The sequence below is a fragment of the Oryctolagus cuniculus genome, chromosome 5 (assembly GCF_964237555.1).
Source record: "Oryctolagus cuniculus chromosome 5, mOryCun1.1, whole genome shotgun sequence".
NCBI lineage: Eukaryota > Metazoa > Chordata > Mammalia > Lagomorpha > Leporidae > Oryctolagus > Oryctolagus cuniculus.
The window spans coordinates 3,233,789-3,261,656 of NC_091436.1; the positions used below are offsets into that span (position 1 = coordinate 3,233,789).

General features: G+C 42.2%; 1 protein-coding gene across 12 annotated transcripts in view; it reads left to right on the forward strand.

The window, feature by feature from the left end:
• PDE10A (phosphodiesterase 10A) overlaps positions 1 to 27,868 on the forward strand; it is a 631,241-nt gene that overhangs the window by 482,994 nt on the left and 120,379 nt on the right. For all 12 annotated transcript variants that reach the window (XM_070073294.1, XM_051855147.2, XM_002714982.5 and 9 more), the window contains one exon: positions 3,698 to 3,726. In XM_070073294.1, the coding sequence (XP_069929395.1) occupies positions 3,698 to 3,726 (29 nt within the window). The remainder of the gene's footprint in view (positions 1 to 3,697; positions 3,727 to 27,868) is intronic.

A 27,868-nucleotide genomic window follows, 5' to 3' on the forward strand; every position in this document is an offset into this window, starting at 1 on the left:
ATACATTACCTCATTCAATCCAAATATTTTAAATCATCTCATGTCATAAATAGGAGGTAGGCAGGATTGGAAGGGTTCAGTAACCCACACGTCATGGTAAATCTGACATCTGAAACGAGACCTTCATTGACTTCAGTCCTCTTTTTATTTTCTGTAGTTCCTGTCTTCCTATTTTCTGTAGGAATTTAAATATTCTGAGAAAAGAGGGATCAGTGGGTCTGGTGCTCTTGTAAAGACCTCATAGACAACTGGAATTTGAGCTGAACTGAGAAAGACATGATGTTTAGAACGTGGAGTCTGTGCTCTGTGGCAGGTGTGCAGCAGGGTCTGCTTGGGGGTTGCTGCCTTTGCTTGTGATGCTGCAGCCCCCCCCCCCACTGCCTTCTGACCCCCATCCCACTGGACCCCTCCCCTGCCAAGCACTCAGTGCTTCCAGTGTGTCGCAGACTTCAGTTCCCGTCAGCTGTGTCCTCCCTTTAGAATAAGGCTTCATAAAGACGAGGACCATTGTGTTTCTGGCTTTTGTCCTGAGATATGGTAAGCACATACTTAGCAGGTGCTCACCTGAAGATATGAAGAAGTGGAATTGATGGGCCTAGTGAGATCAGTCCTAATGGAGCAGAAAAGGAGTCTTGCATGGACTGGATTCCCATTGAATAAATACAGCAGAACTGGGTTGTTAGGGCATGAATATGAAACAAAGGAATTTGTTTCTTGTTTGTTAGGAGCAGAAGAATTTTCTGAAGATTTTATTTTAAATAACAGTGCATTAATTTAATGTCATAAAATAATATCCTAGTAACATTTGATGGCATTGCTTTTTGAATGCTCTTGAATTTTTTTAGACATTTATTTTATTTTATTTTATTTTGAAAGAGTGTCAGAGAAAGAGTGGGAGGCACATTTATATTATCGGGATATTGTTTCACTTCAGATCTGTAAGGTGACAAAAGACGTTAGACACCCTGCCCAAAGCAGGACAGTCAGTTGCCGTGATCTGGGTGTCCAATTGTAGCTGTGCTCGGAGCCCCTGTGGAAACAGCTCTGCTTAGGTGTTTCAGCAGTTCAACTCCACAGTGGAAGAGACGCTGAAAGTTCTATCTCAGGCAACAGATTCCAACTAAGTAGAAATACAAGTATAGGAAGTAAGCTAGAGGGTTCTCTTATTCTAGAACATTCTGCTGTACTCACTGATTTCCTCAGCTTTCTAGAATACTGTATTCCCAACATAGAAAAGACTTGTCATTTGTTTAATAAAAACTAGCTGCTAAGTTGGATGCAGGGATAGGAAAGTGGCTGAAGAGGCGAGATGGCTTGTGGCTACCTGGGGCCCCTCCTCCCGGGCACCTACAGGAGGAGTCTCTCTCCTCGCCATCAGGCGTAGAGATACTTCATATATAAAGTCTTGACATTTGGTGTGTCTTGGAAGTGCAGGGGCACACCACCAGCTGCCCCTGGGGTCCTTTTTTATTTTCTGAAAAATCACTCCCGGTGCTGCGGTCCTTGCTGGTAGAGGCATATGCCCCAGTCCCTACACCACCCCTGCTGTTGCCTGGGTATGCGTGAACCTGGAGGGCAGTTCCTGTAATTATTAAACATGAATCCAATTAAGAAATAGATGTCTAAGCTCATAAGATTAAAAAAATCCAGAAATCATCTATAGGCAAAATTTCTCTCATTTTTTTAAAATTAAGGGAGTCCATCAAAACAAAAAAATTGTTGGTTTTGTACATATGTACCGGTAGGATATCATTCACACACCCAAGTTTCAGAAGCACCAACTAATCAAAACTACCAAACAAAGCAAAAGGAACATTTACTTACACATGTCTGGGTATTTCAATTACACTTAATTGAAACGACTTTCATGTTTGTTGTAATGATTACTAGAGAGGAGGAAACTCCAAAGTGCTGTAGCTTGATAGATTCCCATCTCAGTTCTCAGTTTTCTATGTATTCACCAGGTCCTGCTTTTCATTATTTGACCTTCTCATCCATGCTCGTTGAATTTCTTGCATAAAAACTTAAAATAATCCAAATGATATGAGCTTCTGTACCTTTAGAATATGTTAGTAAACCATATGAGCTTTTGTACCTTTAGAGTGTGTTAGTAGCACTTGTCACAGTGGTTATACTAGGCCTCTCTTCAGAGATTTAAGTTCTGATAAAGTGTGAAGAGTTGAAAAGTAAATGAAACATTTTTGTAATGTGACTTCAGTGTAGAAGATAAAATGCATTTTTCCTATAACATTGTTATATTAGGGAACTCAGATGTAATACTGTAAACATTTTTCAACAATTGTAGCATATATAAATGAGTGTTTATTAATCATGAAATTAAAAAATGGACACTGTTTATTGAGTGGCTACTGTTATCTGATAGCACTGAGCTTGGTAAATTTTGAAAGGTTCTCAGGTTAAGTCAATGTTTATATTGCTGAAATCCAGTATAATTTAGGAACTTAAGCACTTGAGAGGTATAATAACAAATATTTTTGAAAGACAAGCTTGGAATGAAAGGTAGTGGGGGTTGAGGGTGTGGAAAGAAAGAACTTACTCATGCTTGCACGCTGTGTAGGCATGATTGCCAATGCAGAGTCTAGATTGAGGAGCCAACTTGGATGCTACTGGTTGGTGTATGATTTGAGACTAGACCTGTGGACACAGATGGTAAACAGTAAACCCAAGGCTGTAGAAAAGAGGAAACTTGAGACTCACTGATTCGGTTAACGTGGACTTTGAAGGAGAAAGGAGAATCACAACCTTGTGTGAGCCTGGGGAACAGAGATGAAAGATGTGGTTTGGGCTGTGTCAAGTTAAGTCAGCCCGTGCTTGGATAGTCACAGGTATGTTCAGTTTTAGACATGTTGAGGGACCTGGATGGTGACAGCAAGTCTTGCAGACCTATAATTTGTTGCAGGGAAAAGGGTGCAGCATAGCAGCAGCACTCGATGAGAGGCCACGTCCCAGAAGGCTCTGGAGAGGTCAGGCTGTGCTCCAGTAGCCACTCCTCTGTCAGAGCCAGACGCCTTGTCTAGGGTCAGAACCAGTGAACTCTGCATGAGGCACTGAGAACCAGTGACGCTGGAGGAGGCCTGCAGCAGCTGGCGTGTCCCAATGAGAGAACCCACGGGGGTCTCACTCAGACCAGGTGCACACCACCAGTGTCCCCGTACCAATAAACAATGCTAGCAAATTGGTGTAAACAGCTGGCACCCCTTGCACCGTGGTACAAGGCAGCACTACCTTGGCCAGGGGACTGAACAGGTGCATTCAGTTCAGTGAAACAGCCAGGGCCGCTCCAGGTCATGGCATGAGGGACAGTGGTTTTTTTGGATATTCGTATGTGCTGCACCTTGAGGAAAACTCCAAGTGTTATAAATCCCATGGTAGGGTTTTGGTATACTTGGGTATAGCACAGTACAGTTTATAGGCTGTTCTGGTTGAAAATTTCTTAAAAAGTACTCTGGAGAAAGGCTGTGTATTTCATTTGCCCTCTGAAGTTCCTGTATACTTCTAACTCTTTAAGTTTGGTATGTTTAACTTTTTACAATTAAAAAAAAATCAAATTGTGAGGTTTCAGCAAAGACACCATTGCGAACGAGCCTTTGAGTTTCTTGAGCCTGAGTGATGTGTCCTGTATTTCAGTAGTTACTCAGCTTCTAACCGTGTCTTCCCTTTCCTCTCCCCTCTGCAGATGAATCGACTCCTAAGGAAGTCAGCAGGGTAAGTGCTGTGAATTTAATTTCTACCTGCACTGCCATGAGCAGGACATATTGGCCTCTTCTGTACATTTTCCCAGTGTACTCACATGTTAACATATTGGAAAAATAATAAATATTAACGACTAGTGAATTCAGCCAGTAGAGAGAGGATGCAGATCGGAGGCCTCTGGAGGCCAAACATAGCCAACAGAACACTTTGTTTGATGTGCACGCGTGTATGGAGTTGTCTGAATCAGTTGCCAATTTTTAGAAGTTGAGAGGCTTCCTGTAAAGATTGGATCTCTGGTTCTCTTGACAAACCAGAAAATGAAGCAGCCTGGATGCAGCATGCCCACGGGGCAGAGCCTCCCAAATCAGGTAGCAGAAGTCGGTTCAGATGCCTGCCCTGCTGTCCAGTCCTCACCTTCCTTCCCTGAGCTTCATGTAACCCCTGCCTTTGAGCCCATGCACCTTTCTTTTGGGAGAACAGAAAACTAAAACTCACATATTGAAGGCATGACATTGCTTGACACTTTTAGAAATATTAATTGCCCTGGTTTTTATATCCTACAGAAGCACCTAGTTTTAATGTTAGGAGACTTAGCAAACTTAAAAAATTCATAGCCAATGAGTAGTAAAAGCACTGCAGAGTTCTTAATAATAACATGTGGGTAAAGTATCTGGTTTTCTGCATACAGATAAAGATTCTAAATGTGGATTGTATAATAAAAATAATCAGTCTGAATTGCATATAAGCAACATGGTGTAGGAGATCCCTCTTTACTGTGAGGTATAAGCTAAATAACTGCAAATGGAGTTACATCTGTAGACCTCATCCTTTATTTTTAATATCTAAAATGGCTAGGTCCAGGGCTGGGAAGAACTGCCCGGGCTTGGCAACCAAATACACCTGTAAGATTTCTCTGCATTGCAGAATTCCACTGAGTACCTTCACTATTAATGTCACATTCACAGAGCTCACCCCTGGATAGTTCCCTGGATAGTATCAAGAGGTGGATTGGTCAGCCTAGAATTTTAGCAGCCTCTAGGAGCCACAGAAAATGCCAGAGAGTCATGCATGAGGATTAAAAGGAGATTTTCACAAGTGAACATGGGCAGAGTTATAAAATAGTGGGGTATTGATGTTGGCAAAGCTGCTATTACAGATTTCTGAAGTAGCACCATGCATTTTATAAACCAGGGGCCATAAAACTGCAATTCACTCCTCAATAATCCTCTTTTGTAAAATCCCAAGCTAACTTTACTGCACAGGAAATGCCTAAGCTCAATTTAACTTTTACAGCCTTGAAGGGATTTAAGATTTTGGTGTTATTTTTGAGGGAGATTGGAGGAGGAAAGTCCAGGCCAGATGTTTCAGATCCATCCTTGTATTTTCTTTACATCCTGTTTAACATAAAGGTTGGGATTGCACTTCTGACACCTTATTTGTGTCAGTGTTTCACCTCTGTTCACCTGTTTGGTGGAACAACATCTCTCAGCCCCTGGATCCCAGGTTATGAAGATTTCGTATCATAGTAACATCACAGATTCTGTAATTTCTTCCCACTCCTTCAATGGCAAACTATATTGTATATGGAGAGAATAGTAATATGGGCAAAGAGTAGATTTCTTATGTAACAGAAATGTGTATATTTTCAGTTACACAAAACATTTCTTTAGAGCCTCTTGGATCCTGAGTGTTGCATTGTGCAGGTGCTTCTTCCTGCGTCAGGGCTTATTTCTGATTGAAGAGGGAAGAGACAGTCTGTTCAGCCAGGGCGGCTGATGATGCTGTGTACTATCTTTGAGGCTGTTACAAACAGTGATGCGAGCATACATTGCTGTTATTTTGTAAGATTCTCTTATGCCAGATTTGGAGAAAGTGCATCTCTGGGAAGTGCTGGCTTTCTGGGCTGAGGACCTAGAATGCCACCAGTTGGTGGTGTTTAAAGCTCTTTCTGCATATGTGCCATATGCTGCCCGATGCTTCTTTGACTGATACTCAGAGAGAGATAGTGCAGCACTGCTCTAAACTGAGAGCAAGAATCCGCACTGTGGTGCCTGCCCAGGGCTTCGCGCTCTGGAGTGAGGCAGGTTGTTAACCACCCAGGCGGCTCTGACAGTGAGAGAGAGACAGAGAGAAAGGTCTTCCTCCCGTTGGTTCACTCCCCATGACTGTATGTGTTCTGTTTAGTGTTTTTGTATGCCAGGTTAAAGGAATGTTCAGTTATGTTTGTACACATGAAGTTTCTGTGGGTCTTCATTGTGTCTTTCTGAATATAGGGCCATTTTGGAGAGAGAGCAGGAGCTTATCTAATTGGTATCATGTCCAGCAGAGTTGTCAGGAAAGTTATGGCATGCAGCAGTGACAGTCACCTAATTTCATTACTGGTTTAGCTTCCTTCTTATTTTTACATTTCTTTGAATATTTAGTAAAGTGAGTAGGTAGAAGTTTATAGGATGCCAACTTTAAAATAATTGTTTTTTTTTTTCCAGTGTAGCTGGTCTTTTGCTTTTGTTTATTGAATGTCAGTGCATTTAATACATTGTTGGGTTATCTACTTAATACCCATGAGTGCTTGTTTTACAAATTAATCTGACAGTATGTGACATGTGATAATCCTCCTCCTCCTCCTCCTCTTTCTTCTTCTTCTGTTACAGGAGGCACTATCACCAGGAAGGCAGGACAGTTTGAGTTAGGGCAAAAATGGAAGCATTGTTCATTTCTGAGGAGTTTGAGAATGGAGTTTGCTGTTGACAGTGAGTTCTAAGGACAGTTTGGTTGGCAGGGTGGTGTGTCAGATGGGTAGATCAGTGGAGCCTTATGGATTGAGGGTCCAGGTGATTTGATCCATTGTAATATGAGATGGAAAAACTGTAGCCTGGAAGCACTTAGCTATTTGCTTGTTGTTTTTTACCCTCTTGTCTCTTGCTTTCCATTTCTCCATCTCAGTATCAGAAATTTATTGTATGTTTTCTTCAATATAGAAAAGTAATTCTATTTTGTTTATCACATTGCTCTTACAGTAATATTACCTAGAAGTTTAGTATAGTAACATCCATAGAATTACCTATAAACAATGTTGGTGGAGTTAGCCCTCATTTACTCCTAACTAGAATTTGAGTAAAATAGATTTCTTCCTTCAAAATATCTTTACTACAAATTCAAACTGTGAGAGCGACAGATAATTTTAGACAGAAGGAAAAAAGTTTATGAGGAGCTGAGTGCCATTTCTTTGAGGACTCTTTATATAATTCCACAAATTTTTTTCTCCATGCTACTCAAAACTTATTTATTGTATTATCTATATTCTTCTTTGCAATTTAACTTTTTTTAATTCAGCACTTTTGGCAACGTGTTGGGCCCTGAGCGATTGGGTGGGGCTCCCACCGTAATTGGCGTCTGCTCTTCCAGTGCAGGCTGGGACCCTGTGGGTGTCAGGTGGAGGGAGCGATGCTTTGTACTTCAGCTGTCACGTATGCATCTCCTCTCAGAGAGGAGGGCACCCTCTAAAGAGCTGCCCTAGACGAGGGGGTTAACGGGATCAGCTGCATTGTGTGACTTCACGTGGAACATCTGCTAGATGGCCATCATGATTGTGTTTAGTAACAAATTGGAGTCAGGGATAAAGAATGTAGAATGGCCAGGGTTTCTGTGGGAGTCTGTTGGGAAGTTTCCTGTCAGTGAATGAATGACTTTGCAATTAAGAGCACCTGAGCCCTGTGCCAGTCATCAAGCTGCAGGGCAATCGCTATGCAAGCTTGTAACTCTTCTGGGAAGGGCATTTTCTTAGAGCACAGTGTAGAAATCCCAAATCTCTCCCATACACTGTTCTAAATGCCACCATTTATTTAGTGGTTACTTATGTCATTATGTTTTTTCCATTTGAACATGGGCTTCCTTTGTTGATTGGGTGTATTGTTTGCCTGTGCTTGATAATACTCAGATTGGCTTGATGAGATTGAATTATGAGAAAGGTGTTGTAGAGGGTTTTTATCCCCACTTAATCATCCACTCTAACCTCCTATACACCATTCTGAAATTACAACTGCATCTATATTATTTTTAAATGTTTTTTTGAAAGGCAGAATTACAGAGAGGCAGAGGCAGAGAGATATAGAGGTCTTCCATCCATTGGTTCACTCCCCAGATGGTTGCAATGGCCAGGAATTTCTTCCAGGTCTCCCTCACGGTACAGGAGCCTAAGGACTTGGGCCATCTTCCACTGCTTTCTCAGGCCATAGCAGAGAGCTGGATCGGAAGTGGAGCAACTGGGACTTGAACCGGCACTTGAACCAGCATTGCAGGCAGCGGCTCTACCTGCTATGCCACAGTGCTGGCCCAACTGCATCTATATTTATGAGAAGACTAACACTGTTTGACATGAACTCATTTGGTTTTCCTAGTTTTTCTATCAGAATGTCTCTCTCTTCTTATTTCTATACTCAAAGTTTATCATCACTTGTAATTGACCCTGCAGAGGCTTGACCCTGATCCCATCCGCTTCCACCAGAGCCGCCTGCGTGTGTTCAGTGAAAATCACTTACACTGCATTTTTAGAGGTCAGAAGTATGTCTGTGAAATATAGTGACGCCACCGTAGTTGCACGAGTAATATTAATTGGGAGTATTTCTTCTGATTGACTCTTTAATGCTTATGTTTACATAGTAACTATTACAATGCTTGTTAACTATTTTGATTTTTTCTTTGAATTATAACAAACGTTTACGTTATCTTATGCCACATAATATTATCTTTAATGACTAAAACTATCCCTTTGACTTTCTTGTGGTTATTTTTTGCTTAATTTTTTTATTTGATCTTTGGATTGTTCTTAATTTTTCATAGACCAGTTCCTTTATGTATGCCACAGTTTTACTGTTGTGAAATAATTCCTAAGGAAAAATGCTGGAGTTAGTATGCTTGCTAGGTCAGATGACATGACTCCTTTATGGCATTTAATAGACATTGCTAAAATAGCTTATCAAATTATTGCTTCAGATGAAGATGCCATTTTAACTCCAGTAAAATAGCAGTTACACATCTTCCTACATGCAAATGACATGGCATCGTTTTTAATGTTTTTATTTAGAGTAAATTAGTATACCATATGCTAACTAGCAGTATTTCCACTTGTGTGAATGCATCTTAGTGTCCTCTGTTTGTGACACATTTAAAAGAGCTTTTCTCATATAGTGTACATCACGCTTAGACAGGCATTCCTGCTGGATGAAATGTTTGGAACACCTTTTGAAAATAACTTAAAAACTTCAAGTGTAGCATGAGAATAAAGCTTATCAAACACAGTGGATGCATCAAAAATAAGCTGAAAATTTAAACTTGCATTTAATTATTTGAAAGTCAAAAAGAAACTTTAAAAAAATAACAGAGGGAATAAGTTAATAAAATGTGAGAAAATGGGCCCAGCGCTGTGCTGTAGTGTGTTACGTTGCCACAAGGGATGCTGGCATTCCGTATTGGAATGGTTATTGGAATCCAGTCTTTTCTGCTTCCAATCCAGCTTTCTGCTGATACACCTGGGAAAGCAGCAGATGAAGGGACAAGTACTTGGACCCCTGACACCCACGTGGGAGACCCACATGGAGTTCCAGGCACCTGGCTTTGGTCTGGCCCAATTCTGGCCATTGGGGGAATGACCCAGTAGATGGATAATCCCTGTCTCTCCATGTCTCTCTGTCACTCTGCCTTTGAGATAAATAAAATGAATCTTAAAAAAAGAGAGGAAATTAATTGAAGTTAAACAGATCAATTAAAGAGTATCATTGGCAATGTATTCAAGAACTTAGAAAATGCAATCATGAGGAAGGAGAGAAGAGCCCACAGGCAGGTTGTTAGTAACTTATAGAGAATGCAGTTTGCTCACATATTTGAAAACCTAGATGAAATGACCAATTTGGGAGAAATTATGTGTTACCCAAATTGTTTGTAGGATATTTAGGAACCCTCAACATACTATTAGCCAATGAAAAAACTGAAAACTAAAATACCACCTGAAGTAGTATTATTTCAAAAGGTTTTGCTGGATCATTGCCACCAAACATTAGAAAGGAGAAAATTCCTGTGTTACATGAAGTCTGTATTTCAAGTGCTAGAAAAGGAGCTCATTCCGTAAGGGAAGATTATTCATGACAAAAAATTAGGCATAATAGGAAAGTGTTATTAATCAGTTTTATGAGTGCAAATGTCAGTGCAGAAATACTAAGTGGATGAATCCAATAGTGCCTTAAAAAGTAATCTTTCATTGTCAACAGTGCGTGGTAAACAGGCTGTTGCCATCAGTCTGGGAAGAGACAAGGGTGGTCTGGAGGCGGCTGGTGGTGAGAGGGGAAAGGAGAAATGCTGGTATTTGATAGATATCCTGAATTCTGCACATGTTTTGAAGGGGGAACTAGCAAGATTGGCACTTAATCCAGATGTGTGGTATGAAAAAGTGAAAGGAAGGAGGGCATCGGGTTTCGCCTGAGCCGCGTGGGCAGCTGGTGGTTACGTGGGAGGCCTTGCGGGCGACACTCAGGGTGTCTGTGTCTTGGGTCACTACTCAAGTGCTCGTGTTGGAGAAGCCAAGTTGGGACACCTAGAGGATTTCGAAAGTGAGATGTTAAATGGGAGGTACCAGTGTGAGTCTCCTGTAGAGGTGAACTTTCTGGGTTAGAGATAGAAATTTGAGATCCGTAGTGGAACGGATAGTTTAAGAAGTGAACTGTGGACCAGCTTGAGTCAGGACCTTGAGAAGTCTGATAAGAAGACTGAAAGGAGGTGCCCAGGAGGCGGGAGGAGAGCCAGGGACACGCGTGCCTGCAGTTGGGAAGTACAAATTCAGATAAAAGATGCTATTGTACTTCAAGGCGGAGGAACACCGAGAGTTGACCTCAGGATTCGGCAGTGTCAGGGCATCAGTGACCACAGGGAAAGCCCTTTCATTAGGGCAATTAGAGTGGGTTTCAGAGAGACTGAGAGAAGAGAACCCGCATGCGGAAGACATTGTTCCACAGAGCTTTATCTGACAAAGGAGGAGAGAAATGGAGTGCTAACTAGACAGGAAGGGAGTGAAGATAAAGGTTCTTTTTAATTGTTTTTAAAAAATGGGGCACATGACAGCATGCTTTTATATATGGAAAGGAGTCAGTGGAGCGGGAGAAGGTGCTGACAGAGGACAGGGAGCGGAGTCTGACTGCAGAACCATCCTTAGAGCCTGGAGGGGCGGGTCGACTTCCTGAAGCCTCCCCAGCGCAGCCCTCCTTGTCTTTCAGATCTCACCACCCTCAGCTCATGTTTGGATTCCTTCCTTACTGTGTCATTTAAAAGAGATTTTCTAATTGGTTCTCATCATGTCAGTTATAACAAAACCAACAAAACAGAGGAAGAAATAGAAAGAAACAAACTAACAATGAATGCTTTTCTATGAACGAGTAGAAAACCTGGTTTTGAATTTCCAATTGAAGAAGACTAGCCAGCTTTCTTCAAGTCAAAGTCTGCATCAGCGTGCAAGTCCACATTTATATATCTGGTTTACAACTGTCTTCATTTAGGTCAAATGCGCAGTATTAAAATGTGTTTCAGCGTTCAGTAAGTGAAGGTGACCATACCGATTAGTGGGCCGTGTTAGAATTACGGGGGTAATGTCTCCCTCCAGCTAATACCCACAGTGTTACTGTGATGTAATCTAAGGAATGAAGTGAGAGCACAAGGAGAAGCTGACAGACGCATATCTTTTAAAAAAATCTTTCTAAATATGATTTTCTTTAGATCAGTCTCTAATAGCTGGGTTTGGGGCAGTTCGAGATAATCCTGCCAGATGAGAACTTGGCGGCAGGAGGTATTCTGTCCTCTTGTTCATCAGTGTATCTGAGATCTAGAGGAAAGGGTGCCTGTTCCAGGTAGGTGAAGCGAATCTTGATAATCAAGCAGCATTTTTACCATGAAAGGATGCTGAGTCGTATCAGATGCTTTTCTCCACCTATCAAAGTAATCATAGTGTTTTTGTTCTTCATTTTGTTGATGTGTTTTATGACATTTACTGATTAGCAGATGTTGAACCACACTTGTATGCCTGGGATAAATCCTTCTTAATTGGGATGTATAATCTTTTTGATATAGTGTTGGATTTGGTTTGTTAATATTTTATTGAGAATGTTTTCAGATATGTTCCTGAAAAATATCAGTGTGTAGTGTTTTTTTGTGTATGTATCATGTTTTTGATTTTGGTATAAGAGTAATGCTAGCCTCATAAAGAAAGTTTGATAGACTTCCATTCTTTCCAATATTTTACAATAGTTCAAAATGTTTTGGAGTTATTTTCATTGTAAATCTTTTGTAGAATTCAGTTGTAAAGCCATCAGGCTCTGAATTTTATTTGATGGGATACTTTTAATTACTACATCAGTCTTACTATTTGTTATGAATCTGTTGATATTTTCAATATCTTTTTGATTTAATCTCCATGGGTTATAATGTATCTAGGAATTTACCTATTTCTTCTAATTTTTCTAGTTTGTTAGCATCTATATCATGTTACATCACGTTACTAGCATAAAACCTGACAAATAGGTCTAGGAAATCTAATAGAGAGCCAGAAATAACCCCATACATAACAGCTTAGTTTTTGGAAAGATGCCAAAAGCATACATTGGAGAAAGGATAGTGTTTTTAATAAATGTGGATGTCAGAACTTGACACATGTAGAAGAAATTAGATTCATACCTCTTACTATGTAAAAAACAATCACCTGAAGATGGATCAAAGACTTCAATATTATGACCTGAAACTCTGAAATTTCTAGAAGAAAACAGGGGAAACACTTGAAGTCATTGCTATAGGAAATGATGGGTTTTGGGGGGGTTAAGACTTCAAAAGCACAGGCAACAAAAGCAAAACTATATAACTGGATTTTTATCAAACTCGGAAAGTTCTGCAATTGAATGAAGAGATGTCTGACACAGGGCCTGCTCTGTGGCACAGTAGGCTAAGCCTCTGCCTGTGGCGCTGGCATCCCAGGTGGGCACCAATTCCTGTCCTGGCTGCTCTTCCTCTGATACAGCTCTCTGCTATGGCCCAGGAAAGCAGTAACAGATGGTTCAAGTCCTTGGCCCCCTGCACCCATGTGGGAGACCTAGAAGAGGCTCCTGGCCCCTGGCTTCAGAATGGCCCAGCTCCAGCCGCTGTGGACATTTGGAGAGTGAACCAGCAGATGGAAGGCATTTTCTCTCTCTTTCCCTCTCTCTGATTGTAACTCTACCTTTGAAATAAATACATAAATCTTAAAAAAAAGATATTTAACAGAATGGAAGAAAATATTTGCAAGCTACTTATCCAAGAAAGGATTAATATCCAGAGTATATCAGGAACTCAAAAAACTCAACAACAAAAATAAGCAATCCAGGCCGGTGCTGTGGCTCACTAGCCTAATCCTCTGCCTGCGGCTCCGGCACCTCAGGTTCTAGTCCTGGTCAGGGCCAGATTCTGTTCCAGTTGCTCCTCTTCCAGTCTAGCTCTCTGCTGTGGCCCGGGAAGGCAGTGAAGGATGGCCCAAGTCCTTGGGCCCTGCACCCACATGGGAGACCAGGAGGAAGCACCTGGCTCCTGGCCGTGGTGGCCACTTTGGGGGGTGAACCAATGGAAGGAAGACCTTTCTCTCTCTCTCTCTCTCTCTCTCTCTCTCTCTCTCTCACTGTCTAACTCTGCCTGTCAAAAATAAATAAATAAGCAATTCAGCTAAGAAATGGTAAAAGAAACTGGATAGTTCTCAAAAGAGGAAATACAGATGGGCAACAAATATATGAAAAGAAAATACTAAATAACACTAGCAATGTGATACTACCTCACCCCTTTTAGATTTGTTATTGCCACAAAAAAAAAAAAACAATATCAGAGATGCTGGTGATGTGGAGAAAAGGGAGCTTTTATACACTGTTGACAGGGATGTAAACTGGTACAGCTAGTATGGGGTTGCCTTGGCAGGGCCAGACCAAATGATTTCATGCACTTTATATGGCCTGCAGGCCAGACATTCCCCATCCTTGCTCTGTGGAGTAAAAAGGCATGGAATCATTTTATCAGAGAGATGCCTGCTCTACCACATTTGTTGCAGCACTATTCACAGTAACCAAGATATGGAATCAAACTAGGTTCTCACCATTGGATGAAGGAATAAATAAAATGTGGTATATATTCAAAAAAGATACTCTTCAGCCATTCCAAAGAGCAAAAACAACGTTTTGTCATTTGCAACACAATGGATGAAACTAGGGGACATCATATTAAGTGAAATAAGCCAGAGATGCATATACCACATTGTTCCTCATATGTGGGAGCTAATAAAAATTTTAAAGAAATAAACAAATAGGCCAGCGCCGTGGCTCACTTGGCTAATCCTCCACCTGCGGCGCTGGCACCCCAAGTTGGGTGCTGGGTACTAGTCCTGGTGCTAGGTACTAGTCCTGGTTGCTCCTTTTCCATTCTAGCTTTCTGCTGTGTCCCGGGAGAGCAGTGGAGGATGGCCCAAGTTCTTGGGTCCTACACCCGGATGGGAGACCAGGAGGAAGCACTCGGCTCCTGACTTCAGATCGGCACAGCGCCGGCCGCAGCGGCCATTAGGGGAGTGAACCAACAGAAAGGAAGACCTTTTTCTCTCTCTCTCACTGTCTATAACTCTCTCTCTGTCTCTCTCTAACTCTGCCTGGCAAAAAAATAAATAAATAAACATAGTGGGAGATGGTAGTCACCTGCAGTTAGGGAGGAAGGAGCCCTCAGGACGCTTGCCAGGGGAGTCCCTGTCCTTACTCACAGACTGGAGCTCTGCAGGTGCTCGACCTTGTGTTTTCAAAACCCTCAGTAATAATTCTTTATTGCTTTGTTTTGCTTTCTAAATATTTTATTGAAACACAGCATACATACCAAAAACTGTTCATGGCTGCACAGATAAATGAGTTTTTGGTCCTCTGATTACATATCCAAAACCCAAATTAAGAATAAAGCATCACTGGCCTCCACGAGTTCTCATTCTTCCTCTCTTCATTTCTTTCAGTGAAGCACAGTTTGTAACTATGTTCCAAGAGGTGTAGCACCCACACAGTTTTTATACTCTGGACGAGGCTGAAGCCAGGATCTGGGAATTCAGTCTGGGACTCCCACAGGGACGGGCAGGGAGCCAGGTTCTTGAGCTGCCACATGCAGCCTCCCAGGGTATGTGTTACTAAGAAGCTGGAATCAGAAGTGCATCTAGAACCTGAACCCAGGCCTTCAACGTGGGCTGTGGGCATTACAAGCAGTATGTTAACCAACCCACCAAATGCTCCCCTTCCATTTTAAAACTTTCTGAAATCAGCATTAGCAAAGGGCCGGTAGCGCCCTCTGTGCTGCCTCCCACTGCTCTACCCCAGGGCTGGAAAGCTGACAGATCTTCCTAATTTTTTTATTGTGCTTGTCTGTGATGTTTGTGTGATTAAAAATTGGCTTTATTTATAACTTACTTTCTTTTAAACATTCTAAAATCATTTTTGATGACCTTATCCTTAAGCATATAAATCCTGGGAAAAGGTTTGGCAATCTTCTGTTAAGTGAATCATGCCTTTACCATGTGACCCAGGAATTTTGCTCTGGTGTTTGCCTAAGATAATTGCAAGCCTGTGTCCAAAAAAAAAAAGCCTTCTACAGGGATTTTCAGAGCCTCTCTATTCACAGTAGTCCGGAACTGGAAACATGATGTCCAGTGACAGTAGTAGATCTATACGTTAGAAGCTGTGAGTGATGGAGAGGAACATCCCACTGAATCACGGGCTGGGATGGGAGGTCTCACTTATATCCCCCGGAACAAATGCACTGGGTTCACAAATGCACATGTCGCTTGCTTGCTTCCATTTACATATACTTCCCAAAACAGCAAAAATTTATGTGTGGTAGAAAAAAGTCAAAAAAGAAAGGCTTCCTTCCAAGCAAGAATTGTTTAGAAAGGACTATGGGAGAAGCTTTATGAAGACTGAGGTATTCCGGGTCCTGATAGGGTGACTGTTAAAAGGATTCACCCATTTGCCAAAATGGCATGACTTGTATATTCCAGTGTACTTGTAACTGTTATTACCTCACCCCCAAAAAGAAACCCTCTAAAGTGTCCTTCTAGTTAGAAGGATTTGAAAGGCCACCATAAAACACAGCAAACACTGGAGTTAAAGGAAAAGTTTATTGTTGGGGGAGAGAGAGAAGGAACCCAAAGGCTGGAGAGGGGCAAGAGAGTACAGCTTTGCAGAGGTAAGGAAGTGGGAGCTGCGAATCCCATTAAGGTAGGGGTGGAGCTGATACTTGTGGTTGGGCCATTTGGTCACCTGACTTCTAGTAAGCCAAGCTGGGCTTAGGAGCAAAGCTATTGTACAAGATGGCTGCTGAACTAGAGCCTAAGATGGCACACAGGGCTTAAGATAAGATGGTGTCATTTCACTAATGTGCTACCCCCATTTTTTTAAAAAAATGTTCATTTATTTATTTTAAAGTCAGAGTTATACAGAGAGAGAAGGAGAGGCAGGGAGTGAAAGAGGTTTTCCATCCACTGGTTCACTCCCCAATTGGCTGCAACAGATGGAGCTGCGTTGATCTGAAGCCAGGAGCCAGGAGCTTCTTCCGGGTCTCCCAGGTGGGTGTAGGGGCCCAAGGACTTGGGCCATCTTCTACTGATTTCCCAGGCCATAGCAAGAGAGCTGGATCTGAAGTGAAGAGCCAAGACTCAAACCAGCGCCCATATGGGATGCCAGCAATGTAGGCAGCAGCTTTATCTGCTACGCCACAGTACCGCCTCCCCCCTCCCCTTTTTTATAAAGCAAGTGTTATATGGGATTACATTGCCCCCCAAAAGTCCAGGAAGGGTGGAAGGACGTTAATCTATCTTCTGGAGCTACTTCCTGCTGACTTGGAGTGACGAGTCTCTCTCCACTTGTGGGACAACATCTCAAGTCATGATCTCCTGGTTGGGGAGCTGAGTACATCCCTGTAGTAGCAATTGGTCGATCACCTAGTTGATGAAGGCTTTGGTTCTTTCTATTATCACATCCTATAAACACTTAAACAGACAAGGCAGTATAGAAGCCAGGGTGAGGATAGCAGCCAGTGGTCCTAAGAACAGCATTAACCAAGTAATGAGAGGGCTCCATAAAGAGGGAGGGAGGAGGGATTTTGGACCCTGGGGCAAATTGTTAAATAGATGTGGCAATTTGTTGGAGCATTTTAAAGTCTTGTTTTACCTGGCCTGATTGATTAATTAATAGCAACATTGTTCTCCCAGAAAGATACAAGTCTGCCCCCTCCCATTTTGTTATGAGGTTTAAGGTCCTTCTATTCTGTAGTACCACACCTGTTAGGTGATTTGGCTTTGGAGACCTTAGATGGCATCAGCTGAGGTCTCAGTGGTTCTAGTGACCTCCTCTTGTAGCTGTTGGAGTTGTTTTGGAATTGGTTGGTTGAGATAACATTGTGGCCCAAAATCTGTCTTTGAGATCGCTACTGGGAGAAAGGCTGCTCGTCTCTTGTGGGTAGAGGGGTTTGTCTGTAGAAAAAATTATGAATAATCATACAACATTAAGTGGGGGAGATGACCACCAATACACATGGGCCGGGAGTAAAGCTATTGATTTAAGAGCAGAGGGGATGATTACAAAGGAATGAGGTCCCTCATGGGCTAGACAGAGTCTAAAAGAAAGGACAGAGTCATTATTAGTCTAAACCATGAGCCAATTTTCCCTCTGAGTGGGCAAATAGAAACTGGCAGAAGAGGCTTGATAATCAGTTGGGCTTTAAGGCCTTGTCAGTTAGAACAATAAAGCAGTTTCAATAATAGCCAGGAGCCCACGGCCTTGCTCCAGGTTGTGCCCAGTCTCACGAACCAGTCAGTCTCTGAGGAAGGGAGAACAGAATGCAGTTTTCACACACAATGGCTGAAAACACATCAGAAGACCAGATGATTCTGTCTGGCATGCTCATGCTAGGACAAAGAATGGGACAGGTGACTGTTTTACAATAAACTGTGAGCTCAGAAAGTTGGAATTGCCACTTTCTTGCTATTCTTACGGTAAAATTGGAACAGGAGGGGGAGGGGCCAAGGCGAGCTGGAGGACGGGCTGATGGCCAGAGGAAGAAACTACCTGAATATCAAACTGATAGAGTATGTCTCCTCCCAGAAGGGGGGTAGGACATTGAAGAATAACAAGGAAGGAGTGAGAGGTGGGCACCTTATCAATCATGCAGAAGAGATTGAGAGTCTGTAGAGGTAAGTTTTTCCTCTGCCTCAACTGTGAAGGTTGAGGCAGTAGAGGCGGGCCCCCAGTAGTGGGAAGGTTGAGGCAGTAGAGGCGGGCCCCCAGTAGTGGGTAAGGACTGAGAAGGTTGCCTCTGTGTTGAATAAAGGAAGAAATTAGCCTACCTCCTACCATCACCATTACCCTAAGCTCCCATGAAGTGATGGTCACATCAGGTGGTGGGAGTCCAGTCTTCTTTAATCCTGGAGGCCAGTCCTAAAAGGTCAACTCGGGGCATTGATGGAGTGGATGGCCTACTGATCTGATGAACAAGAGAATAATCCACTACCCAGTGGCCATATTTAAAGCATGGACCCGGAGGACTCCTGCAGTCAGTGGGTCTCCTGTGGTTGGTAGAGTTACTGGAGGCAGCAGGCTGCTGAAAAGCCTTTTGTTTTGAGCACTCTCATCCCTCCTGTTGTGCACCTTACAGGCCAGCTCTAGAATTTCTGCCTCAGGAATTAATAGGCCCCTCTCGAGCTGCTTTAACTTTGTCTTTCTGGTGGATTTTTTTGAGGCCAGCTAATAAGCAGGTAATGAAATGATTTCTGGCAGTTATGCCATCGAGAGTCTGGGGTCTTGTCTGGGTCTGCATCCGCTCCTCTGGGATGGGCTGAGTCAGTTTGATGAGTCTCATCGCATGAAGATGAGCCTGTTCCCAAACTCACCTTTGTTTCCCAGAGGGGAGGGTGTTAAAGAAGATTGTAGATAAATGTGGGAGTAGAAGTGGACAGGGCCTGGTCCTAAGATAAGGGTGGGCAGGACACAGAGGGAGTGGAAACAGATGTCTGCAGGACTGAAAGCAGACGAAAGGGATTTTGGCCTTTTAGTGGGAGCTTTGGAAGTTACGAGAACCTGAGCCAGAGAACATGAGGTATAAAGAGAGAGTTTAGAATGGAGATAGGAGAAGACTTCGACATAGGGAGTCTCCTTCTGCTTTCCTGAATGCTCACAGAAATGATAGAGATCCCGAAAAATGTCGAGATCAAACGTGCCGTTAAGCGGCCATTTGGACTGGTTGTTGAAGTCATACCTGGGCCACACCTGATTACAAGGAAAGATGAGGCGATGGCATTTGAGATCTGGGGCCAGTTTGAGATGGAATGTGTGACGAGGAAGTTCCCATAGCGACCCCTGTAAGACTGGCTGATAGCAGGCGTCCCCAGTATCACGGCAGTCCAATGAGGAGAGCAAAGAGCAGAGCAGAGGGTGGGGTCATCACCTACACCCACTGTTACCCAAGGTGTAAACCATGGAAGGGCATAAAGCCCATGGGAGGTTGTGGTGCCTGGTACCAGGACTTCGGGACGAAGCAAAGTGGGGCCACAACCCATAGTAGAGATCACTGTGAGAGAACTTCCCATTCCCTCTCTTACTTCAGAATTTTGGAGAGCCAGTGTGTGGATTGAATCTCAGACCATTCAGTGGCAAAGAAGGAGGTGCAGGGGTGTTTTGTGGTTGGCAGGAATCCAGGAATCAAAAACAGCTCAAATCCCTGAGGGGAGAGCAATGCTGACAAGAGAGCCTGTCAAAAAAAAAAAAAAAAAAAAAAAAAAAAAAAAACCAGAAAGAAAAGCAGGGAATACTGTGTAGACACTGTGTTGTTGATTGGAACTGGAGGTTGGCAGAGTCCAGCTACAGATTTTAATCTCTTCCTATATGTATCTGTGGGTAGACAGATAAATGGAGGATTACATGATATGTTTATATACACTAGCTGTGCGTGTTTGTGTGTGTGTATGTGTGTGTAAAGTGACAGCAGTGTTCGCACACAGCTCTTGGATTTTATGTTGTTCTTGGGGCCGGCATTGTGGTGCAGCACGTTAAGCCTTCTCCTGTGATGTTGGCGTCACGTATGAGTGCCAGTTCCAGTCCTGGCTGCTCCATTTCCAATCCAGTTCCATGCCACTCCTCCTGGGGAAGTAGCAGAAGATGTCGCCAGTATCTGGGCTCTCGTCACTCACGTGACAAGGGATGGAGTTCCAGACTCCTGACCTATCCCAGACTGTTGTATCCTTATAGGGAAGTGACACTATAGATAGAATCTCTCTTTCTCCATCTCTCGCTCTCCTTCCAGCTCTGCCTTTCAAATAAATACATAAATAAATCTTATAGTAAGACTAAATAAGTACTGTTCTTTCCTGAAAGAAAACTTCTTTGAGAATTAAAAATGACTAGATTCAAGAGGTGGCTAAGTATGAGATGAGAAAGTTTCGCAAGAATCATAAAGACAGGTCACAAGGGTACAGGAGCTATTGTGAAGGGCTGTTGGCTAAATTTGCAACAGTTGGAGTACCCAACTAAATGGCAAGGTTATTGGATTAAGCCCTGTTGAATAAAATAAGAATTGGTGAGTGTGAATTTATTTTCATATCAATGAATAAGGGAGGATGGAAAGCTCTTCTTTCCAGAAGAATACGAAGTAAAAAATACATCAGGGATGATGCAGTATCTGCGTCCTGGCTACATTGTATCGCTGCCAACAATGAAGAACCTTAGTCAAATGTTGAGAAAACATCAGGCAACTTCATACTGGCCCATGTTGTTAAAGAATGTCAAGTTCACAAAGCACAAAGAAAGGCGAGGGACTGTTATACTTTCAGAGATACTAAGGAGACCTGATAGCTAAATGCCATATGTAATCTGGGACTTGAACCAGGACAGGAGGTGAGACACTGCTGGGACGGCAGATAAGATGTGACGGTGGCTTTTTAATTAATTGGTATTGCAGCAATATCACATTTTCTCACCATGGTAACTATGTTGTGACTGTTTAAGAGAATGTTGTTCTTCTTGGAATATGTACAGTAAAGAGTTCAAACACAGAGAACCACACTAACGTGCACTCAGCTATTAAGAAAATTAATGGTTATGGGGCCAGTGTTGTGGCATAGCTGGTTAAGCCCCCACCTTTGATGTTGCATCCCATATGGGCTCCGGCTTGAGTCCTGGCTGCTTTACTTCGATGCAGCTCCCTGCTAGTGTACCTGAGAAAGCAGCACAAGATCGCCCAGGTGCTTGGGCCCTTGCACCTACGTGAGAGATCCAGATGCTGTTATAGGCTCCTGGCTTTGGCCTAGCACAGCCTTGGCCATTGCAGCTGTTTGGGGAGGAAGCCAGCAGATGGAGGATCTTTGTCGCTGTTAATCTATAACTCTGCCTTTCAAATAAAATGAATCTTTGAAGCAATAAAAGAACAAGATAGCCATTATTCCCCCTCTCTCTGCGTGTGTTATATGTGTAGATATAGAAAGATAGCTAATATGAATTCACTGAGAGAATGAAAAAGAAAATTTAAAGCAAGTGTGTGTTTGTGTGTGTGTGTGTGCGTGTGTGTGTGCACAATAACAGGCAGTTATTCCTCACCTTTCTGGAGACTGAGACATCTGAGGTCCAGATGCTGGCAGGTTCAGTACCCTGATTTCTACACAGCCATCACCATACCATATTCTCAGGTGTTGAAGAGCAGAGATAGCAAGTTCATGTCTATCCTTATTACAGCCCATTCATGAGGACTGCATCTGCGTGACTTAGTCATTCAGGGACTCTACATACTAACGTCATCACATTAGTGACTAGAATTTCAGTACAGAAATTTGAGGGTATGTAGACATTCAGGAAATAGCACTGAATAATTTGCATAAGGTGTTTCTTGTATTATTTTTCAGTTTTCTGTTAGATTTTTCAGTTAGATTTTATTTATTTGAGAGCTAGATAGAATTACAGAGAGATGGAGAAACAGAGATAAAGGTCTTCCATCTGCTGGTTCACTCCCCAAAGGGTAGCAATGGCCAGAGGTGTGCTGATCCAAAGCCAGGAGCCAGGAGCTGTTTCTGGGTCTACCACATGGGTGCAGGAGCTCAAGTACTTGGGCCATCTTCTGCTGCTTTCCCAGGCTATAGCAATGAGCTGGATCAGAGGAGGAGCAGCTGGGACTCAAACCAGTGCCCATATGAGTTGCCAGTGCCATAGGCAGAGGCTTAGCCCACTATGCCACAGTGCTGGGCCCATTTTCTGTTAGATTGAAATCATGTCAGAATGAAAAAAAAATAAGATAAATTTGATAAACCATTGAGGTTTATATTAGAAATTGAGAGCTTCTTTGTGGTGTGAAGTAATTATCAGATTTGATATTTGTCTCAGGCTTGCTGAGTGACCTACAGTTGGCCTTTAGGATGTGCTGTTGCTATGCTGTTGCATCAGGGATTCTCAGGACTGATGGAGATCATATGATCCCATCTGATTCGTGGTTGCCATGAACTGTTCTGGATAAATGGGCTTCCAGTCTGTCTTTAACGACCTAGCTCACCTTAACAAGACTGAGAACACTGGTTTGCCTGAGTAAAACACCTTTTACGTTCTTTGAGAAGCAAGGATTGATACTAGTGCAACCATCATCATTATATCTCATAAAATATTATTTTCCCCTGGGTAAGAGAGTGGCTCTTCCCCTAATTCCAAAACTGTGTCTCAGATGCCCTGGGACATCACAGCAAACTCACAGGGGGCCATTCAGGCCACATTAAAATTCCTGTCAGGCTGCCTTCATGTAGTTTACAGCTTGAGACTTAGCTTGACACAGTGTAGTTTCACTGTAGAAGGGCTCCTGGCCATTCATTGAGGTTGTTTCTTTGCAAAGTTGTGTTTTTAGTGGTATTTCTTGTAAAAAGCAAGTGTTTCATGAAATGAGTATGGAATAGAAAATGAAGATAGAGGTTTCCAATTTGATGCCAAGATTTGAGAGTTTGAACAGTGCCAATCTTGTTCTACCTTAGAATTCTAACTCATCTTGAATTATAAATATCACGGTGGTATCTAGTATAAAGCTTATGTGGGTTCCTATAATGGTAGGAAATAACCTTTGTGAAGTTTAAAGTGCCATGCAAATACCAGTGCTTAACAAGTCATTTTAAAATGCTGTCATAATTTTCTTTGTCAAGCCATTAAGCATAAGGCTTATTCAGTCAGAATGAATTGGTTTTTACTTAGCTTGCTTTATCTTTGTAAGAGCAGCTGAGAGTCTCAGGGAAGAGTTAAGGAGAAAATGGCAGAGGAAAACCCATGCAAATTAGAGGGATGCAGTGGACACATGGAAAGTGTGGATGTGCACAACTCAGGACCCCAGCAGCTGAGAGTCTCTGCACCAGCTCTGGAGAGTTAGATGAGACCAGACTGCAGCACCCAAGACACTAGTGATAAAGCTCCAGGAAGAGCCTGGAGGGAAGCTGGCTTGGAGCTCTCTGGGGGATAGTGAACCTGCCAGAATAGAGGAGAAAAAAAGTGATGATGATCTCTCCCCAATCATCGTGCAACAGTGTCCTGTAACAAGTCAATAGAGAGCAGGCACCATTTTGGACATACTTAACAGCTGTGCCAGTTCATGTCCACACCCAGCAACCAGCCGAGCGGAGACTCCTAAGTCTGGTGGAGAGAACTGACAGGGGGCTGAGTGCTCGTGACTGGGAGGCTTTTGTGCTGGCACGGTGAAAACACTGAGGCTGCATGGAAGGGTGCAGGGCGTGGCTGGGACTTTGGGCAGTCACTGTGGGAGGCTTCACATACTCAGGGCTTCCTGGTTCCCTGGGAGGCACATTGCTGGGGAATCTGAGCTTATACCGAGGTCCACACAGATCCTTTGTGTGGTCCTTATGGCAGTGTGGATGAATGTTATACCCACTGGGGCTAATGCCCAAGCACTGGTGTCTTTTGAGAAGAGGTGGTGAGCTGGGTCTATGCCAATAGAGCAGAACAAACCTTCCCTCTGATAAAAAATAATTAGCACTCCCAACCTGCATGTCACCTTAGACACTCCCTTCACACTGGAGCACTGAACAGAGCTCCCTGGCCATACCTACCACATGCCTCTAGGTATTCATTGAAAAAATAGACATGCCACTAATCTGCAGAGGAATAGTCATAATATAAAAACCACCACAGTGGAAAAACAGAGAAGAAACCGACCAGTATCTCCACAAATGCTGAATAGTAAACACACTGATTCAAGAAACAAGAACAAGGAAGATAACATGACACCCCCAAAGAACACAACACCTCAATACTGGATTGTGAAGGTGATGATATTGAAGAAACACTAGAAATCCAGAAATGGAATTAAATTAATCATATGATTACTTAGAAGTAGAAGCAAATGCACGAACTACTGAAATGTGTATAGGACATGAAAGACAATTTTTCCCATGAAATTGAGATCTTAAAAAGAAATCAAAATGAAATCTTGGTAATGAAGAAATCAGTAAAACAAATAAAAAATGAGTGGAAAGCCTTAACAAGCAGAAGAAAAAAATATCTGACTCTGAAGATAAATTGTAGGAAATTATATAGTCAGAGCAAAAACAAGAAGAATAAATTAGAAAACTAAAAGACACTGTTGTATTGGGAATCTACAGGACACTGTCAAGGAAACTAACATACGGGTTCTAGGAGTTCCTCAAGGTGTACAAAGAGAGAAAGGATTAGAAGGCCTTTTTAGTGAAATAATAACAGAAAACTTCCCTAATTTGGAGAAAGAAAAAGACATGCAAGTACAGAACGTGCATAGAACTCCTAATAGACATGATCAGAAAAGATCATCAACATGACACATTAAAAGATGTTAAAATGTGCATGAGAGAAATGACAGATTACTTTCAGAAGCTCTCCAATTGGACTCACAGTAGACTTCTGATCATAAACCCTACAGGCTAAGACACAATGGCAAGACATATTCCAACTCTTAAGAGGAAAACTGGAACAACAGAGTTAATGGATACTACAGACCAAATGAGCCTAACAAATATGTACAGAACTTTATATCACACAGCCTCAGAATGTACATTCTTCTCACCAGTGCATGGAACTGGAATGCTGTACCCTGCAAAGCTCTCATTTATGAATGAAAGTGAAATACAGAACTTGCATAACAAACAAATTGAAAGAATTTGTCATCACCCATCTAGCCTTGCAAAAGACACTCAAGGATGTCCTGCACACAGAAACACAGAAAGATGGTCATCACTACAAAAGAAGGTAAAGGCAGAAAATCTCTCAGTAAAGTACAAAGGAAATCCAAAGTAAAAAATAGGAAAAATGGCTGGGCAGTCATTACTTATCAATAGTTACCTTGCATGTAAATGGACTCAATTCTCCAGTTAAAAGATGCAGTCTGGCTGAATGCATTAAAAAGCAAAACCCATCTGTTTTATGCCTACAAAAACACATCTCACCAACAAAGATGCATGCAGACTGAATGTAAAAGGATGGAAAGATATTCCGTGCTAACAGAAACCAAACAAGAGCTGGCATAGCCATCCTAATATCAGACAAAATGGATTTTAACACAAAAACTGTTAAAAGAGACAAGAGCACTATGTAATGAAGAAGTGATCAATTCAACAGGATGATGTAACTATTATAAATGTATATGCACCTAATTATAGGGTACCTGGCTATTTAAAAGAAATGTTAAGGGATCCAAATGGAGACACAGACTCAAATACAGTAGTAATTGTCTTCAGCATCCCACTTTCAGCAGTGGACAGATCAACCAGACAGAAAATCAGCAAGGATATGGCCTTGGAGAGCAGTAGAAAGTGACCCAAGTACTTGGGCCCCTGCACCTGCATGGGAGACCCCGAAGAAGCTCCTGGCTCCTGGCTGCAGATTGGCCCATCTTCAGCCATTGTAGCCATTTGGGGAGTGAACCAATAGATGGAGACACCTCTCTCTGTCTCTGTCTCTGTCTCTGCCTCAGCCTCTCTGTAACTCTGCCTTTCAAATGAATAAATAAATAAATAAATCTTAAAAAATAAAGGAAATCAACAAAGAAACAACAGAGTTAATGGATAATACAGACCAAATGAGCCTAACAAATATGTACAGAACTTTATATCCTACAGCCTCAGAATATACATTCTTCTCACCAGTGCGTGGAACTTTCTCGAGGATTGACCACATACTGGGCCATAAAGAAAGTCTTAGAAAATTAGAAAAAAACTGAGATCATACCATGCATCTTCTGAATGACAATGGAATGAAGCTGGAAATCATCAGCTCAGTAATCTCTAGAACATGTGATACACAGGGAGACTGAACAACGTGATTCTGAATGAACAGTGAGTCATTAAAGAAATCAAAAGAGAAATCAAAATATTTCTGGAAACAAAGGAAGATGACAATACAACACATCAAAACTTATGGGATGTAACTAAAATAGTGTTAAGGGGAAAGTTTATAGCAGTTGGTGCCTAATCAAAGAATTAGAAAGGCAGGAAATAAATGAGATATCAGTGCATCTCAAGGATCTAGAAAAAACAACAGCAAACCAAACCCAAGCTAGTAGGAGAAAAGAAATAATTAAAATTAGAGAAGAAATGAACAAAATTGAAACAAAAACAATAAAAAGGTCACTAAGACAAAGAGCTGTTTTTTGAAAAAATAAACAAAATTGGCACACCATTGGCCCAACTAACAAAAAAACTGTGAGAGCAGACCCAAATTAATAAAATTAGAAATGAAAAAGTAATGTAATGACACCACAGAAATAAATATAATTACCAAAAATTACTACAATGTTCTCTATGCCAACAAATGCAGAATCTCATAAGAAATGGATAAATCCCATACAACCTACCTAAACTGAGCCATGAAGACACAGAAAACCTAAACAGGCCCATAACCAAGATGGAAATTGATTCAGTAGTAAAGACTCACCCAACAAAGTAAAGCCCAGGCCCTGATGGCTTCACCGCTAAATTCCACCAGAGAACTAACCCCAGTTCTTCTCAAGCTATTGAAAGCAACTGAAAAGGAGGGAATCCTCCCAAATTCTTTCTATGCAGCCAGCGTCACCTTAATTCCTAAATCTGAAAAAGATGTAACAAAGAGAACTACAGACCAATTTCCCTGATGAACATATATTCAAAAATCCTCAACAAAATTCTAGCCAATCAAATCCAGCAACATATTAGCAAGATCATTCACCTGGACCAAGTGGCATTTATCCCTGTTATGCAGGGATGGTTAAACATTTGCAGATCAATCAGTGTGATACAGTACATCAACAAACTGAAGAACAAAAACCACATATTATCTCAATAGATGCATAGAAAGCATTTGATAAAATTCAACACCCTTGTGGCAGGCACTGTGGTGTAGCCAGTAAGTTCATTCTCTGCAGTGCCAGCATCCCGTATGGGTGCTGGTTCAAGTCCTGGCTACTCGACTTCTGATCCAGCTCTCTGCTATAGCCTGGGAAAGCAGTGGAATATGGCCCAAGTCCTTGGGCCCCTGCAGCCACATGGGGGACACAGAAGAAGTTCCTAAAACAGACAGAATGGGATAAATTATTTGAAAACTATGCAACTGATAAGGGATTAATAACCAGAATATACAAAGAGATCAACAAACTCCACCATAACAAATCAAACATAACAGTTAAGAAATCGGCAAGTGACTTAAACAGACATTTTTCTTTTTTTAAAAGATTTTTATCTATTTATTTCTAAGGCAGAGTTACAGCAAGGCAAAGAGAGAAACAGAGAGAGAGAGACAGAGAGAGACAGGTCTTATAGCCACTGGTTCACTCCCCATGTGGCTGTGATGGCCGGAGCTGGGCCAAACTGAAGACAGGAGCAAACAGCTGATTCCAGGTCTCATACAGGTGCAGGAGCCCAAGCACTTGGGCCATCTTCTGCTGCTTTTCCTGGCCACAGCAGAGAGCTTGATCAGAAGTGGAGCAGCCGGGTCTTGAACTGATGCCCTAATGGGATGCCTGCATTGAAGGCAGTGGCTTTACCGAATACGCCACAGCACTGCCACCTAAACAGACATTTTTCAAAAGAGGAAATCCAAATGGCCAACACACATGA